Genomic DNA, 19,116 nt, shown 5'->3' with positions numbered 1-19,116 from the left:
AGAAGACCACTAAGAGCCGGAACCCTACACCTGCAGATTAACACTTTGCCACTGAAGCTGTCCGAGTCTGCTAGGATACAAAGGTGAATCCTATTCACGGAGCACTGGCTCAAGTTTGCAGGACAGGTGGGAGACAGCAGCAAAGGGGTAGGAAAGAGGAAAGGTAGGCTTCTATCATCTATGCCAGGTGTCCTCAAACTGCGGCCCGCGGGACACATGCGGGTGTTTCTGCCCGTTTGTTTTTTTTACTTCAAAATAAGATATGTGCAGTGTGCATAGGAATTTGTTCATAGTTTTCTTTAAACTATAATCTGGCCCTCCAACGGTCTGAGGGATAATGAACTGGCCCCCAGTTTAAAAAATTTCAGGACCCCTGTAGACTATGCCATGTTCTGTTCACAAGCTAGTATTCCCTCGTACAGGCAATGAAGAGCCTTCGAGGGGTTCTTAAAGCCTTCAGTGAAGGAGCTTGGCAGACTGGTAAAATGAAGGTTCCCAAAGTGGGGCACAGAGCTATGAAATAAAAGGAGAAAAATGTAAGAATGTCTACTTCTGTTTTTTTTAAAAAAAAATCTCATCTTTTAAAATGTGCTGTTTTGCATATTTTTTTCACAACAGTTTTCTTTTAATAGCAGAGCTATCCACGCAGAGAAGTGAGCAAGCCGCGCTACAGAGGGCCCAGGGAACGGATGGGACGCTGAGCGGGGCACTGGGCGGGGAGGCCGGGGAGGGTTCAGGGACTGGGTGGGGGCTGGTGGCTGACTTGGCCGTGGCAGTGAGGATGGGTTTCTGGACGAGTATGGATGCCAGCAAGGGAGACAGGAGCAGCAGTGAAGCAGCCAGTTAGGGAGGTAGGTTTGATTAGTTCAGTCTGGGATGGAAGTGCAGAGGACACGTGTGAAGCCCAGAAGTGAGCCTGAGCTGGGGTTGTGGATTCAGGAGGGAATAAAAGAAGGGAAGAAGGGAAGGAGGAGAGGAGGGGAGGAAGGAGAAAAGGAAGAAGGAAGGAAGGAAGGAAGGAAGGAAGGAAGGAAGGAAGGAAGGAAGGAAGGAAGGAAGGAAGGAAGGAAGGAAGGAAGGAAGGAAGATAGATGAGAACTGAGTGGGGACCTGTGAGTGCATAAAACGAAGTGTGAGCATGAAGTTAGCTCTCTTCCTTAAGCCAAATTTTCTAAATGGCAACTTATAAAGCATGACCCTCATGCAATGCATTTACAAAGGAGGAAAAAAAACCTCTGAGAGATACACACTCGATGATCTGCTTAGCATCTTTCTCAGAAACTTCTTCGCTGTTGGGATCCAGAAGTATTTTCTCTTCAGTCTCCTGCCTGCTGGACTCTTCCTCCTCATCCTGGGGAAGGAGCAAAGACAGGGAGAAAATTGCATTTTACCAAGGGATTCTCTAGGAAGCATTTTCTGAAAACAGATTAAACAGTATTCAACTTCAAAAACGAAAAAGTACATACAACTAAGGGAGGAAGTGAATTTAGCATCTCCTTAAGCCTGGCAATACCCCATCCCCCTGCTATTTAAATTACTAAATAAGAGAAGGAAAGGAGCCCCGTGGGCATCTCCCAGAGCCCTTGCTCCCAAGAAAAAATAAGTAAACGCCAGAAAGATGGATATTAATCATTATTTGGTGATCAAAGAGTCCTGTAGAGCGTATCTGCTCTCATTTACTTAGTAGCGTTAGATATTCCTCTCTCCAAAGCCAGACTTTAGAGACCTAGTATCCTCCTCCTCATGCACATGTGCTCCCTGATGATGCCAGGTAGACTGTGAGGGCCCCACATGCGTCCCCTGTAGAGACCTAGAGCTTGTAGGCACACTGCTTTCTGTGGCTGATTCACGTCACACGTCTCTGAGCTCTGAGGTAGAGACTGTCCCTACCTTGGCAAAGGATTCCACACCTCCCACCACTGGACTATGCACCACATTCAGCTGGCCAGTGTGAAAGCATCACCACACATTCATTTACATCCACTGCTGGCGCTGAAGGTTACGTCTTTCTAGATAATCCAGGAGAATTTCCTTCAAAAGCGTGTTTAAGGAGAACCGTGCTTTTCCATAATGCTTGAATGAAAAAAATATCAACTGGCCGTGGCAGTGAGGATGGGTTTCTGGACGAGTATGGATGCCAGCAAGGGAGATAGGAGCGGCAGTGAAGCAGCCAGTTAGGGAGGTAGGTTTGATTAGTTCAGTCTGGGATGGAAGTGCAGAGGACACGTGTGAAGCCCAGAAGTGAGCCTGAGCTGGGGTTGTGGATTCAGGAGGGAAAAGAAGACGTTATCAGTTATTATGTTAAAAAGTTATCAGTGCTGAAATTCACCCTGTGCGAACACAACATTCAGAAGCTGGGCGTGAGCTGAAGACTCGGCACAACTTCACTTTCCAGGTGAGGAAACGAAGCTCGACGAGGGGACGTGACTCTCCACAAGCCCAAGATGAGTTCCTGGGTCACCTGTCCCCCAGGTCAGAGTCCATTTGCTTCCCAGCTGTCGAGGGCTGTCTGCGCTTGTCAGGGTCTCAGGGTGGCGCCTGCTGGTTAGGCAGCCTCTCTTATCTTCTCCCTGTCCCTCTCTGCCTCTCTTACTCATGGAGAAGGTTCTTCCAAAGGATCATTTATGGGCATACTCACCCAAGTAAGCAAGACACATGTTTAAATTGATTTTCTAACCTTTAAATATCTCAGAGATAGAGTAGCTGGGAAAAAAAATAGCCTGGCACAGAAAGTACCTGTTCTTTAATGGTTATGCTTTTTTTCATGTAACTCTTATTATTTTTCCTCTTTACAAAAGCAGGAAGTACTCGTGGTAGATTAACTTAGAAAACCATAGATCCATGAAATAGAAGGAAAATCACCATTACCATTGTCTTAAGATCCTAGTAAAGGCTGCTTAATTCAATCCTTGGCCCCGGTGCCAAGGACTAAGTCTTTGGACTTAGTCTTTGGACTAAGATTCTCCTACACTGGAAATCATCAGACTTAATGACTACATATTAACAATGCTCTAATAAAGAAGATAAAATCTTTCAACTCTCCTATTTGGAATTATTGCATATTTCATAGTTTATCTAACAAATATCTTCATTGTTTCCTAATTTCTATTAAATGTATCCAAAATTCCCATTTTAGGTACTAGATACATTAAGTATTCCTTCTAAGAGACTGAGAAATCTGATTCTCTTGGGGTTACAAGTATATATAAGGAATTCAAATGAGAAGCACTTTTACAAAGAAATCAGAAGGATCAATAAACTCATTAAACCAAGCTCATGTTGCCTTTTTCATCTAAGTTCCCAGACTTTCAACTTCAACTAGACTCTAAGACCTAAAGGACTTCAGAAATTTTTAGGCAGCTAACTCTGAGTGAACCACTTGGAGGCATGGGATTGCCTTTCCCAAAGCAATAAGCAATCCATCTTCAATTTTCCCCAAAAGACCATTTCACCATCTCCAAGTTAATGCCAGCTTCTCATTTCTTGGTTCCAAACGAATTTAGAATTCGCCAAGTTTCCCCATCAGCAGGCAGCCCCCAAGAGATCCCTGTACCACCAGGCATGGCTCATCAAAGCTTCTGCAAATAAATCCTTCGCCCCACTTGTCACCCGAAAGCCAACCCTGGAGTAAGAAGTGACAGATGGACACCGGGGCTGGGCCTAAATTTAGAGAGAAGTTTCTTTCTTGACCAATTTTCTTCTTTCTTTCTTTTTTTACTTAATTATTTCTTACTTTTGGCTATGTCTATAGAATCTCTACCAAGTTTTAAAATCAATAAACCCCAAACAGAGACACATACATACCTCCTCCTCATAGTCAGAATCACTCTCTTCGCTGTCGGATCTAGGAGCAACTTCGTAACTAAGGAAAAGGGGTGGGGAAGAGACAGGGGGTTTAGGTCTTCAAAGTATAAGACAATACAGACACACATGACTTAACTAGCATGTTCTATGTACAAATGACAAATGCAAGTAACAACGTCAACCATCTCTGTAAAGATCATGTTGTTTTTAGTTTTAAGATTTTACAAGGACAACCAAAATATGAAAAGCCGAAAGAACACCACTAATGCCGCTTTCATGTCATACCCAGGATTCATCTCCAGCCAGGCATCCAGCTGGCTTGCTTTGGGAGCTTCTGGTCCAAATAGGACCTTGCCGGTTTCCGTGTGAGTCACTTTGACAGGGAGGTCACTCATCTGACTGCTCTCATCTATCGGCTACAAAGGAGGGGAAAAAAAAAAATCATATCACCACTTGATGTTAAGACATTCTCCTAGCAGCGTGCTGGATGTTTCTCAGCCTTTTGGCTGCCTGGCATCTGAAACCTTTTTCTGCACTTGGAAATTTTGCTACCTAATGAGTCTTGGTGGAGGCGAGAGGCCGTCTCCCTCGAAAGAAATTGAAAATGCCACCTCCTGAAAAGCTAAAGTACAGGCAAAATCCTTCGCTCGACCAAATGGATGCATCACCAAGGCCCTGAGTTAGAAGCTGGACGTTCAAGAGACTGAGGACAAACAGTCACACTGGTGGAAAAGCAGACCACAGAGGTGACAGTGCGAGGGAAATGGTATTGGCCGTACCAAGCTCCTGCCTACTCCCAGCAGCAGCCATGTCCTCACTGGACCAGCTATATGGTATGATATTGGATAGAGCCCTGAGTCAGGTTCTCCAGTAATCCGAGACATCTGATGAGTTATCTAATATCCTATTAATAAATCCCCTTCTTATTTAAATCAGGCAGAGTTGATTTTGGTAATCTGCAACTAACAACCCTCCAATCCCTCAACTAATATTTCCCAGATAACAACTATTATAAAGTTATTGTCTCAGAGAGAATGGAAAAAGAAAAAGGTATCATAACCCATGTCATATCATTAGTGGCTGGTTTGGCTTCAGAACCAGTGTCCTTTATCTATTATAACCCAACCACTAGAACTTGTGATAAAGAGTATGATAAAGAAAATACCTCTGTTTCTTTGGAATCTAGAGAATCGACCAAGACTGAGCTGAAGTTCATTACCAAACTCTATGAAAATGGTTTGCTCAGAAAATTAAAAGAATAAATGAAATTGCAGAGGTTGTGTTTAACCTGCTCCAGGGAACAAATTGTCTTAAAAGGCCTAAAAATGGAGTGATCCTATGCAAATGAATGCTACTGATTATAGGGTGATCCTAGACTTTTAGAAGCAGATCCCCAGGGAAAACATCTGTTTGGCAATGCTTGATTTATGAGTGGTTCAAGTTATCTATCTCCTGAAAAGTAATGAAATGGAATGTCTGGATAATTCATTGATTCCAACATTTATCCTAAATTACTTCTTTTTTGGGGGGCGGGGTGGAAACAGGGTCTCACTCTGTTGCCCAGGCTAGATTGTTGTGGGGTCAGCCTAGCTTAGTGCAACCTCAAATTCCTAGGCTCAAGTGATCCTCATGCCTCAGCCTCCCAAATAGCTGGGACTACAGGTGCACACCACCATGCCTGGTAATTTTTCCTATTTTTTGTAGAGGCGGGGTCTCACTCTTGCTCAGGCTGGCCTCAAGCAATCCTCCCACCCTCAATTTCCCAAAGTGCTAGGATTATAGGCATGAACCACCTCGCCTGGCCCCTAAATTACTTTTAATTGAAGTTAAGCAGAAATGATAAGGGAAAAAAAAGTATGCTGTAGGTTATCCTCTATTATTTTGTAGGAAATGACCAAACCACCCCCAAATATAAACCCAATGGTTCTTTCCCTCTACTTCCTCAACAAAACACTGTCAGAATAAGAAATAATATATTAGTGATTATCCACAAAAATAACCTTAAAAAAAAAAGAAAAGGCTTACTCCAGACTGTCTTTTTATTCTTTTGTGTATGTTAAAGCAATGGTTTCCAACACCATTACTTTCTTGCCAACACGATGTTTCTTCCTCATTAATGTAAAAGGTCATCTATATACTCACGAGATAAAAAAAGGGAAATCTACCATTTGCTATCATTTCCTTTGGAAAACTCATATTCTGTTATCTTGAGCCATTATAACACAGCTTGTTTTACTGCTAATGTCATGCCTCAAAGAAAACTGGAAATCACAGTGGCTGGAATTAGAACCTTGGCAAAATCACTGAATGAGCACAGAAGAGTGTAATAAGAACATTACTTCAAAACAAACTGAGCAAAGGTCCACTTGCAAACTTAAGCAAACAGAACACATGTGTTAAGATTAAAAGGAAAAAAAAAAAAAGGGTGCAGGCTCAAGATCAGTAGCTAATTTTCCCAAGAGATAAGAGGAGATAAGAACACTATTACACTAACATGTTAAATCCCTCCCTGCCTGCTTGTTAATTACAGACCCTGTGTGAGGCATGCTTAGGTAAGGCTGAGCTTTTGCAAATTAGAGTTGTTTCTAAGTGCTCTAATATATAGTATTCTTCCCCCATAACAGCCCACTGAGAGTTTCTTACACATTAGACATTTATCCTGATCCTTTCTTTCTTTGTGATAGATTATAGTGGTTAAGCAACATGTATTGTTCAAGAGGCTTCTATTCTGCATGGAACGGTGGTGAAACCTTTTTTCAGCATCTAGGCTGAGTTCACAATACGACTCACGTGCTCAGTGATTCTAGAATGAGAACAGGCAACACCCAGCCCACCCCAACCCTTCAAGCATGTCTCTCAGCATCTGTGAGAGGAGGAGAAGGTAGTTTGAAACAAACCCCCTTCCTGAGCTGCTCTGGGGGTGTCCCTCCTTATTGTGAACCACTGGCACAGAGCCTTGAGTTTTTCAGAAAAAAAAATCCAATAAATAAATATTTGTATCCTCATGATTCAGGAAAATATTGTAAATGGTAGGAAACAAAATCTAGGACTAGACTGACGAATATACACATAGAAGCTACATTGTAAGCCTATAGAAAATGTCAACAAAATAAGTTAACCACATATGTGAATTATTTGGTTTCTGTACTTTTATAATTTCAAATTAGTAATAAACTAGGGAAACTGGGTCATATTTTATGCTTCTGTATCATTTTGTGGGCAAATGCAATTATAGAATCATTTAAGATTATTACACATTCTATGTGTTCATAAATATATGCTTGTATGTATGCAGAAAATGTTGGAATGGTACACAAGAAATTTAATATCAGTTGATTGGTAGTCTGAGATGGAAGTAGATTATTTTTCACTATATCCCTTTTGTGTTATTCTCATTTTCTCCTATGCTAATGTACTACTATTTTTAATTAAAAATAAATAGTAATTGCTTCTCGGCCTTTTGGCTAAGATCAAGTGTAAAAACAAATAGGTGAGTATAAATAAAATTAGTATACACAAAGAATGGTGCTACAAGGTATGGCAGAGACTCCGTTCAGCAGAACACAGTAGAAGTGGATGAAAACCCCCTCACCTCTCCATCTGGTCCCAGGGCAGACTCTCCACCTTCTGCGTTCTCTTCAGCCTTCTGCAAAACAATAGTATCAGATGTTATGTGTCCACCAGGAAGACAGGTGCAGGACTTCATGGTACTCTGGTTTGTGACAGAATTTCCTCGCTACCCATCATCATCTCACGTAGCCTAAGTGTCAATGCCTTTTATTTTTACTTCTCTTGACTGTCTGAGACAAAGAACGTATTTTATGAGCAACTTGCAGAGAGTCATTTAAAGCCAGATATGATCCGAGGCCAGCACACTAGAGATTTGTGGATTGTGTCTTCAGGGACCCAAAGAGCTTAAGACATAGCAGCAACAGGACGGCGGTCAGAATCTGAAATGTTCTTCTTGTGTCTGGCAGTGTGAAGACAAATCCTGACATAATTAGCTCAACTTTCCTATTCCCTAAGCAAGTTTTCATCAGCAATGAAGAATAACATTCTAAAAACGTCCATCAAAAATAAGCTCTGAACTGCTTCTGGTTCATAAAAATATAAAATAATATAAAACTCTATGAGTTCCCTGGATGTTTTTCATTCTACCTAATTGGCTTTCATAATATATAGCATTTCCACTGTGTATAAAATTGGATGCAGATACTATAATCTCGTGAAAAATTCTGTGATCTACCATTTCTTAAATTTTCCAATATCTTAGTACATTAGCCTCTATGTGCCTCAAAGACAACTTAAGTGAAAAGCTAAGATTATGTCATCTTTTGTACTCAAGAGTTTCTTCTGTAATATACACAAAATAGTCTAAAATTTCTTCCACTTATGACAACTGCTCTGGCAAGTGAAACCTTTAATATCACCTTTACAGAATCTTTATAAAGTTATTGCTGGAAAGCTATGCTACTTCTGTGTAGTACCACAAGAAAAAACAAGCATAGTCATTTCCTTCATCAAGATATTTAAGAAAATGAGCTTTCCTCCCTTGGGCTCTTTAGTTAATTAAAGATATATATAATGATAAGGAATCAATATTAACTCAACTTTGTTTACTTAAGGCATTGATTCTAAAATACATTTTTGCCTTTCATGAAAATAACTCAATAGTCTCTTGACAAAACAACTTTCATGAAAACATTTAACATTGAAAATCTAGCCTTTGATCCACACTGAGGAAAAGTAATCCCATAAATGTTTGAAATTTTTGAAGTTCTTTTATTAATGTATAAAGTATATGTATGTATGTATACACACATATAGCATGCCAAAGCCCTAGGCATAAATATATGTGAATGTGTGTTTGTACACCAAAGCAAAAGGCATAAAAAATGGAGCTTCTACGAGTGGGAAATGAAATACTCCCTTTGTTTATGATTTTACAAGAATTTAATTTTCTGTTTATGCCATCACAAAGTGAAAATATTTACAAGCTCAAAAGGACTGACCAGCTTCAAAGAGCATCGGGCCCTGTATCTAGGCTGGGGACACAGGACAGTGGCAGAAACCCTCAGGTCAGAAAAGAAACCATCCCTGCTACCAGTCACTGAAGGTTCCATTTTTGAAATCTCAGGCACTATACTCAAGGGACTGTTTTAATTAATGGGAGAAAGTCAATTAATCCCACCATTCTTTCCACACAAACTAGAAATAGGCTACAAATTTGGCCACAAAGAAAATCAAATAAGACAATGAATAAGCCAATTTCAAATATCTAGTAAGTGGAATTGGATCACCACTTGAATGAATAGTACATTAAAAAGCTTGAAGCATCATATATTAACAGAATCAAAACCATTGTAAAGGATACTTTCCTATGAATATACTACTGACTAGCTAGATTGTTATCTAAAAACTGCCTTATAATTAGGCCCTTCCATTACTTAAAATCCCCTAAACTATTTTTTTAAGATTCCATTAGGTATCAAATTTGAGAGGCAAAGTAATATTAGAATTCAGAGGCTTGGTTCTGGAATTAGACCACCTGAGTTTGAAGCCCAGCTCTGTGACTGAGTGCAAGAGACCTTAGCTGTATGATCTTGAGCAAATCTCTTTGTGTCTTGGTTCCCTCTTGGGTAAAGAGGGATGGTAGCAGTGCCTGAGTTACACGGCTGCTGCAAGACCACATAACAATCTCAGCACATACAATCCAATGTTGCAGATATACATGCTGTGAGCATCAATCTCCACAACGTACAAGAGTCAATGATAGTCCAAGGATATTCTTTTATGTCTGCAATTGAGACTGGCTATAGCATAGCCTGAAAACCGCTGTATAAGGCTAGGAGGTCAGGGGTTTCTGTTTGTTTTGTTCACTGATGCATTCCCACACCTACAGGGGTACTTGGCATTTAAAAAGCACTAAATAAATACTTGGTGAATGAAGGAATGAATGAATGCACCAAGAACAAAGCCTTCCACTTAGCATAAACTCCCTGAATTATTATTATTGTAATTAGGTGCCGATATATTTGCAAGTCATAAAATAGTTAAGAACACACACACACACAATTTGCCATTGAACTGGTGCTCTGTTGAGACTTCTGCATACCCTGTCGTTAGACGCAATTCTGCTGCTATTCTAAGAGGCGGAAGCCAGGTGGCAGTCTACCGTATGGCCAAGAGATGTCAATTTCTCGCACCATGCTTTGGATTCTTTCAGTTTGGAGACATTTCTGGTTGGTATGCTTTCATAAATCCATGTTCTCACATCAAACTGATGCTATATCTCAAAACAAAACAAAAAAGAAAAACTAACCCAAAAAAGTCCCTTCTTTGGTGCAAAATTAACATCCAAGAGACTGTGATTGGTGATGCTGTTTGAGCTAACTTTGGACAGTCTCTGAGCACCTGGTGAAATGGCCTGGTGCAAATGCAGCAGCTGCTACAGCGTCTCCCGCACCTGAGGAATTTTGACAAACAGTTATCTGTGCCACATATTTGCAAACCCACGCTGTCAATATTACTGGCTGATGCCTGAGCCTATTTCCATTGATTAAAACCCAACCAAAACAAAACAAAACACTACAATTCATTCATTCATCAGAGCTGAAGAAACTTTGTACTCACTTCTCCCTACAAGCAAAAAAGTTTAGAACTAATTATGCTTGTGCAGGGAGGGAGCAGTATAATTATCCTAATCATGTAAGGGGACATGACATAAATTATTCATAATTAAAGATTATTCATCACTAAAAATTACTCAAACTAAAGACAATTGGGGTTACCAATTTCCAAGGCCAATGTCAATTTGTATCCTCCATTTAGCAATGTTCACACAAAAAAAGCCATGTATGTGGCTACCCACCTTCTTTGCAGAAGGTATATAAAATAAACAGGGTTGAGGAGGGAAGGAACTCCCTAAATACGAAAATCTCACATAAGCTGAACTCAAGAAAATAGACTTCAATGGGGCACTTTATTTAGATTACCACAACACAGGCTATAAACAGCCTCATTTTGTAAAGAAACAGTTTTATATCAAATATTTTACAATCTATATTATAAAGTGAATGCACTTTATCCCCCAGCGGCTGTTGTTATAATATGCTGAAACAACATTCAAATGTGCTGGCATCTGAAGGACTCATTCTGCTTCACTGGAAACCTAAGCTTTCAAAACCACTTGGGTTATTTTTACTGTCATTTAAGTGGACCTTTGAGCATTAAGATAGGTGATCAGGCAATAAAAAAAAATGCCCAGGAATATCAAATTAACAGACATTTGCACATTACTTGGGTTGTTTCTTACAGAAAAAAACAATTGGAACATTTTGATTCAAGTAACTGGTCAATCCAGTTAAACAGGACTTTGATCCAAACTTCTGGTTTCACTCATTTTGACACTGAACTAATCAAATAAATCTAATCATTGCGGCATTGTGTTCACCTACTCTCCTTAAATAGTCCCCTCACTCAAATGTGCAGAAAGAATTACATTAGAACCTTTCTTTTACCTATGAAAATCTTGTGGGAGAAAGCCGCAATAAACTAACTATACAATCTTTGGGGAAAACAGAGATAAAAAAAATTGGGAAGAGGCAGAGAGCAACTTGAATTGAAAACAAATGTCTCAACAACATTTTGTATTTGATACTCTTTCCTATTTGATACTCTTTTCACTGAAAACTATGTCCACACACTTTTCTGATTTTTTTTCATATCTAATTTTATTTTATTTTTTGAGACAGAATCTCGCTCTGTCACCAGGGCTAGAGTGCAGTGGCGTCATCACAGCTTACTGCAACCTCAAATTCCTGGGCTCATGCGATCCTCCTGCCTCAGCCTCCCAAGTAGCTGGGACTACAGGCATACACCACCATGCCTGGCTAATTTTTCTATGTTTAGTAGAGATGGTGTCTCACTCTTGCTCTAGCTGGTCTCGAACTCCTGGTCTCAAGTGACCCTCCCACCTTGGCCTCCCAAAGTGCTAGGATTATAGGTGTGAGCCACCACACCAGGCCTGATATCTAATATTCAAAAAAGATAAAAATACATTTCTTATAATTATATCAATCAACACATTATGCCAAGAAAGCTCACCCTGCAAAAACCACAGTCCTGATTTTTACTTGTAATAGTGGTTGACATGAGAGAGGGAGAAAGAAAGAGAGAGAATAAAGTAGCTTTTAGAAAAACACCACGATGAAAAAGATACCTGGCCTAATGTTGCTCCATAGATTCTGAGGATGTGCACATTGGTATCAAGGGTTTCCAAGATATGTCCCAAATAAATAACAAGAGCATAGTTCTACTGGTATATCCCATTGAAAGATGTGGAAAGGAGAATTAAATATTTATTTTTGGCTGACGTTGAACAGCTCTGGAAGCTGAACCCCTGAAAAGGCTAGGCTTCTAAGAAGCAGGCGGGGTACCCCTGGCATGAGCTCCTAACAACAGCTTAAGGAAAAACACACCCTTAAGCACTAAGAGAAAAAAATGCCTTACTGTCATCAGAAACGTTTGTAAATTAGAGGCCATGTAATTAGAAAATTCTCTTTGTAGGAGCTGGAGCTGCGGGATGGTAATAAACAGAGTTCACCAAAAATAATAAATCCTCATTTTTCTTCTGTATGCCTCAATAGTCAAAGAATCTGTCATTATCCTAAAAGACATCCTACCCACTAGTATCCAATTGATTCCCAACTAGAAAAAAATAATGGCCATTCATTGATTCAACAGCACAAAACATATGCAGTCAAGGTTAAAAAGAATTTTTACTGTCAAAAAAATTTAACCACATTACAATAATCATGATTCTACTTTTATATCACAGAATTATTTGATGAAATGATATTCACTGAGCATTTAGTATGTACCAGGAAGTATTCTAAATGCTTGTTATCCTCACAACAGATCTATGGGGTAGATGATATTCCTATCACCTTCTTACAGATCAAGAGACTGAAGCAAAATGTAATACATCTTTTAATGAAATAGCTCACAAGGGAATAACAGCAAATTAGCATATGTGTTATTATGCAGTTATGAATTTAAAAGTCACATGCTAACGAAATTTGGACAGTGGTCCAATTTACTACTTTAGCCATGTTCAATCCATTTGTACATACCCTGGTGGCTTTATGTAGCTCTGTCCCCTTTATGTAGCTCTGCAGTCACACTGTAGGTATTAGAGAACAACCATGGCAGAGAACAGAGACCTGAAGGTCATGCTAAATGCACACAATAGCACACTCACTCTGTAACACTGCAGAAACTGGCCTAGTATAATTAGGTATTTCAATACTTTAAAAATTATTCTTCCTCTGATGCTAAAGTAGATATATATGGTTTACTTCTTTTTCTTCCATTTCAAGAGCATTAATAGAAGATCAAGTTGAGAATGAGAAGCTTCAAAATATTTATAAATGTAATACTTCATAGAAGAAAAGAATTGAACAAGGTTATGACAAGTTAAAGGAAACCTACCCTATTATTCACTAGCAACAAGTGAACAATAAGCTCCCCATGAAAGACAGAGGCCTTCTCTGTTATGCTGGGGAATTAAAAAAAAAACAAAACTGTATACTACTCTAACACTAACAGTAAAAGGTAATCCTTTCCAATTAAATTACAAGGTCAATTATTTTCTTTAATAGCACTGTTCTTAGAGCTATCTGTATCTTAGTTGTCCTTCAAGTGTTGCTACCAGGTCAATGCTATTAACTCATTGCATAAAAAAGAGTCTTCTCAAAACAAAGGTTTACTGATACCTTAGTTAATTTTAAAAATTAGATACAGCATGATGTTTAATACTGTGGGAAAATGCTAAAAGGGACAGAATAGAATTTTTAAGCTTATTGACACAGTTTTCCTCCACCACAGAGAAGCTGGAACAAGCAACTCTCAATCATTCACTCTGATGGAGGGAAGAAGAACTACAGATAATCCAACGTGTCAAATAATCAGCTTTTGAAAGCATCCTTTTCCTTTGCACTTGAATAAAGGTGCATCTGGAACTGGATAATTCACTTTAAACTAAGTCTTAAAAGCCCTGGTGAAAGAGACAGGTTCCAGGAAGGGCTAGGAAGGGCCTTGGTTTCCTCTTGTTATCCCACTTCTCCCAGCAAGATGCCAGGGAAGGAAATCCAGCCCCTCCTCCTTTGTCCTGCGGAGGGCAAGCTGTGCTCAAATGCTAGGCATGCGACAGAAGAGATAAATGGCTAAAGCAGTAAAAATTCTGCACACTGACAGAGTCAGATAACCAATGGGAGCTGCCCAGAGATATCCACAAGGCGGACTGTAGTTGCTCTGGTCTTTAATATTTGTTTGCCAAGAAATCAGGTCCCACCACCAATTTGACATCCAGTTTTCCTCCACCGTGTTCATCCCAGCTTATAATTATGTATTTGGGTGCATGTCTGACTAATGTCTGTCTGTCTTTCTCTAATTAAATTGTGAGAGGGGGCAGGATGCTTTTCCTCACCATTGCACCCTCCTCCCCCCCAGTATTCTAGCACAGTACCAAGCTCATAGTAAGTGTTACTATCTATTGAGTGAAAGCATAAAATAGAATGAGTGCTACTAGCAAACCTGGAGGCAAAGGTTTAGAAGGGGAGCACCAACCTATACATCACGCAGCGTGGGCAGCACCACCAAAAAATACTGTGACAGGTCCCTGCTCTGTACAGATTAACACAGAAATACAGGCATAACCATCAGCACTCAATTACGTGTCTTTCTTTGCCTATGATGATACACTATCTATTACCATGGCAGGAATCTTTTAATTACAAGCCAGAAGTTCAAAGCTGGGTCATCAGAGATGGAGAATATGAACTTTGGTACTAAAAACACTAACAGTGGCAAGCTCTGCAAAACACACTGCTCAATTAGGGAAAGCGAAAACTGCCATTTAATAGGGTCCACTTATGGAATATTACAGAATTGCATCTCTTTGCCTATGCTCTCCTCACTGACTCTGACAACGTCTTTTTAAGGCAGAAATTGGGAGCTGGAATTTTCCACAGTCTATAATGCTACACTGACAAGAAAATGAGGTATTCCTTATCAACGAAATGTCTAAATCCAAGCCTTGAGTCATCCCTTGTTCATCTTCACAATAAGGTAAGCTATCTTATACTAAAGAAATCGGGTGCTAGAAGGCGCTTCCTTCATCATTTATTCCTCCTCCTTAATTATGAAACAGGTACGAGAATTCAGGAGCCATGAAATTAATTATTTTTGGAGAAACATTTTGTTCAATTATTTAGTGTAGAGGATAAATGATTAAATGCTACCAATGCTCAATCTTTACAATTGTGATGAAGATTTCCCGTTGATGTTTGTACCTGGCCTCATCAGAATTTATCATGAAAACAAACTATCAATCAAGGGCTAGATTACTAGACTACTGAAGCTTCAAAAGGGATCTAAATTCACAGGTCTATACTTGAATTAAGGTGTAGTATCTGCAGAGCAGAGATTCTAAGTCTTACCGTTCATGTCTCGTGATAATTAGCACATATTTTACATAGGAATGTTTTTTTCCTGTAATGACCTAAAACCCTTATCTGCACACTTACCTTACTGTGAAACCAGAACAGCAGAACTGAATGAAAAATTCTGGCATTGCCATCTGTCCAAATAAACAGGCTGAAATGTGTTCTAAAAGTATCCCAAAGCTATCTCATACATCTTCCTTTGGCTTCTTTCAATCTGGACACTGCATTTCCTCCTTAATTTCCATTTCAGTATCTTAACTCAGCAATCTCCTGCCGCACAGCCATCAGACTTAAGCAAACACTTATTTGTGCCCATCTTTTTCCCTTCCATATTGAAAGGAATATGTGTGTGCTTAATTTAAAATACTGTATTAAACAATTAAAATGTGCATTGGATTGTTTCAGTATAGTACATCTTATCCATTATGCCCTTCTCTCCAATACACTGTCTAGTATACCTAGTCAATAGTTTCATGCCATTCCCATTTATGCAATTGTTGCAATTCAATAATCGAAACCTTCCATCAGCGTACAAAGTGGTACTTATTAAAGAGCAATACTCGCCTTAATTTGTCCCTTCCCACACACCCTGGACTCAACCACCGGCACTACGGTACGCACCTTCTTCTTCCTCCTCCTCTTCTTCTTCTCCTTGGCAGCTTGGGCTTGCTTGTGCTCCCACACCAGGTTGGTCAGATTGGCCACATACTCATCGGTCTGCTGCAAAAGGTAAGCTAACCGCCTGTCTTTCTTTTGATCAATCAGCTTTCTGTACCCTTCTTCATCTTCAGCCTAGTAAGGAAAGAAGAGCTGAATTAGAGCATAATACAAGTTCACAGACAACTCCATTCTCCTCTCCTCCCTCCTTTGGACAGTCCGAACTTTGGCTCTTGGTGAGTGCAGCAAACCAGGTGAGCCAAGCTGCAAATGCCACCGCACAGAGCTGGGAACGGACAAACACACAGAAGTGCGAAGAAGACACTGGGGTTCACGGCATAGTCAGGGCACAAAGCCACACTGTGTATGTGTGTGACCGACACTCTGAGCTAGCTCTTTGTATTCCTGTGTTGCTTTGACTGCACCAAAAAAAAAAAAGTTAAAATTTGACGATTCATTCTATGAAGTTTATTTTTAACTTTATATTCTGGAAATTTTCAAATATCAAAAGTAAAGAGAATGATACAGTCTCTCAACTACTGCTATAGTTTGGATGTTTGGCCCCTCAAAATCCCATGCTAAAATCTGATCCCCAGTGCTGGTGCTGGAGGTGGGACCTAATGAGAGTGTCTGGGTCATGGGGGCGCCTCCCCCATGAACGGATTAATGCCCTCCCTGGGTAGGTGGGAAGGAGTGAGGGAGTTTCTCACTCTGTTAATTCCCAAGAGAGCCTGGCACCTCCCTCCCCCCCTCTCTTGCTTCCTCTGTTGCCCTATCATCTCTGCACACACCGGCTCCCCTTTGCCTTCCGCCATGAACGGAAGCAGCCTGAGGCCCTCAGCAGAAGCAGACTCCGGCGCCATGCTTCCTGAACAGCCTGCAGAGCTGTGGGCCAAAGAAACCTCTTTTCTTTATAAATGACCCAACCTCAAGGTATTCCTTTATAGCAACACAAAACAGTCTAAGACAGACACCAGGTGACAAGAATTAACTTGTAGTGACTTCTGTTTCGTTGCTCCCCTTCCCCCAAATCCTCTCCCCAGCCCCAAACTGAATTGTCTTGACACAAATTCCATACACAATATCCTTTCATCCATAAATATTTCAATAAGCACTTCTAAAGGCAAAGGATTCAAATGGGCTTCTAACAAATAATTTCTTATACTTAAAAATGACTTTCTTTTTGCCACTACAAACATGGCGGTTGATAGGAGAGATTAAATTGAGGGGATTTTTTCCCACAGATTTGCACTGGACTTGACTGGAGACGAGTTCCTTAGACTGAAGTCTGGTACCACTGAGTGATAAAACAGACACAGTAATTCCTACCTCCACCTCCCATTAAGCAACATTATTAGGTTAAATGGAAGAAAACTCTGATGTACTCTGAGCCATTTCGAGAGAAATCTTTTTTATACATCCCAATAAAAGGACACTCTGAACACATTTTTCTCATGTGTGATGCCAAAATAAAAGGAACACACTACAAACATCTTTAAGAGGCAACTCCACTGTAGAAAATCTTAGGACCGTCAGTCCAAGGGTGTCACTCCAGCATGTGCTCGGGTGACAGCAGCTTCATCACTCAGCGTAGCCGCTGTCTGCCCCGTGGATGAACATGAGTCTCAAATGCTATTATAACTCTAATTGCTTTTGGTTATGGTTGAACTCACTTGAAGAAAGAGTGATAAAAAAAACTTCAGTCTCTCTATTATCTGTATATTCCATCATTTAATTGCAAAAATTAATGATTTGCAAATGCCTAATCATTAGTGTCAAACCAATCTGTTACTGAAGTTCTAATAGAGTTTCACTTCAGTTGAATCAGACAAATTTGACTGCTTACTGCTCAGATTACTATGAAATGGTCTCCCTAGCTAGTCAGAAATCTCTTGCATGGTCCCCCCTCTCCCAAATATGGAGAGGAGGCTGGAAAAGATTATAAGATTTAGTACTATCTGGACACAGAGCCTTTTAAATCATGCCGTTGACTCCCTGGAATATCCCAAAATTTAATGAAAACTGTGATACCAGCAAGAAAGACAGTGTCACGTAGGATTTTCCAGGAATGTAGCTATGGGCTGAGACAAATGACCTTATCTTCATTTACTCAGGCATTATGTCCCAAATAGAATTTGCAGATCTCCTCTCATTATAAATCACACTCACTTTTCTAAAATCCACAGTGTGCTCGGAGGTTTAATTCCAAAAATAAATGGTCAATAAAACAAAATACTCAGCCCAATGATATAAACTCAGCCTTTTTGTGCTTACATATCCACTAAAAAATAACAGTGCAAATGTAATGATTCAGAATAGCCCTGTTATCGTCAAAAAAAATTCAAAATTAACTTAAAAAAATCACTTTTTACCCTGTTAAAGAATAATTTCTGTCATAAAAAAAAAAATGATAAGCCCCAGAAGTTTCAAATGAAAGACCTTCTTAGATTCAAAAACACAACTTAATGAGTTAGTCATTCAAAAAAAAAGAAACAAACAAACAAAAAACTGGTCATTCATCTCAAAGAGTCCATATGTTTAAAAGAACTGAGATTGCCATCCTTCCAGATCAGGTGATCAAACTCCTGCAAACCTGACTTTATGTGCGATGCAATCATCTGTACAGCAACACCATTCTAGGGCGTGGAAATACTATACTCATCTGTCGTAGCCCTACATTTGTGGCAGGTATTGTCTAGGAAAGAAAAAAAGATTTTACTGAATCCCCTTAAAGTTCAAAAGAAATGTATTGATATTTTTGGTAAGCAGCGTTCACTTTTTCCTTCGACTACTGCCATTTTTAACATTCTCAATGCAGACAGACAGAAACTGAGTGTTTTCTCAACTCTTGCAGGGGGGACCTTCTCTTACCATCAATCTCCGCATTCTCTCCTTTTCGATCCGCTCCGTCTCCTTCTTCTGCTCCCTCTCCGTGTTGGCGTGCCAAGTTGCCACCGCTTTGGAAAGCTTCTGGATCTTTCCGGCCACAGACCGATGGTATTCCTTAAAATCTTTCGCATGTTGCAAAATGCTGTTCAGGTATTCCTGAAGGATCCAAAGGGGGAGAAAAGGACCCTTAAAAGCCATATCCCAATGTCTTGTGAGGCATAAAAGTAGCCCAAGAAAACTCTCAGCGTGTATCTAACAC

The 19,116-nt window shown here is 39.9% G+C and overlaps 1 protein-coding gene across 5 annotated transcripts in view; it reads right to left on the bottom strand.

The window, feature by feature from the left end:
- The window catches only part of SMARCA2 (SWI/SNF related BAF chromatin remodeling complex subunit ATPase 2), a 169,882-nt gene that overhangs the window by 107,533 nt on the left and 43,233 nt on the right, over positions 1-19,116 (bottom strand). For all 5 annotated transcript variants that reach the window (XM_012737315.3, XM_020289283.2, XM_020289279.2 and 2 more), the window contains exons 8-13: positions 18,840-19,013; positions 15,933-16,103; positions 7,397-7,450; positions 4,090-4,220; positions 3,805-3,862; positions 1,251-1,351 (exon numbers count right to left, since the gene is read on the bottom strand). In XM_012737315.3, coding sequence (XP_012592769.2) covers positions 1,251-1,351; positions 3,805-3,862; positions 4,090-4,220; positions 7,397-7,450; positions 15,933-16,103; positions 18,840-19,013 — 689 coding nt within the window. The remainder of the gene's footprint in view (positions 1-1,250; positions 1,352-3,804; positions 3,863-4,089; positions 4,221-7,396; positions 7,451-15,932; positions 16,104-18,839; positions 19,014-19,116) is intronic.

The sequence above is a fragment of the Microcebus murinus genome, chromosome 12 (genome assembly GCF_040939455.1).
Source record: "Microcebus murinus isolate Inina chromosome 12, M.murinus_Inina_mat1.0, whole genome shotgun sequence".
Taxonomy (NCBI): Eukaryota; Metazoa; Chordata; class Mammalia; order Primates; family Cheirogaleidae; genus Microcebus; species Microcebus murinus.
Note: the sequence above shows the minus strand (reverse complement) of the source record. Positions and strands in the feature narration are given on the sequence as shown.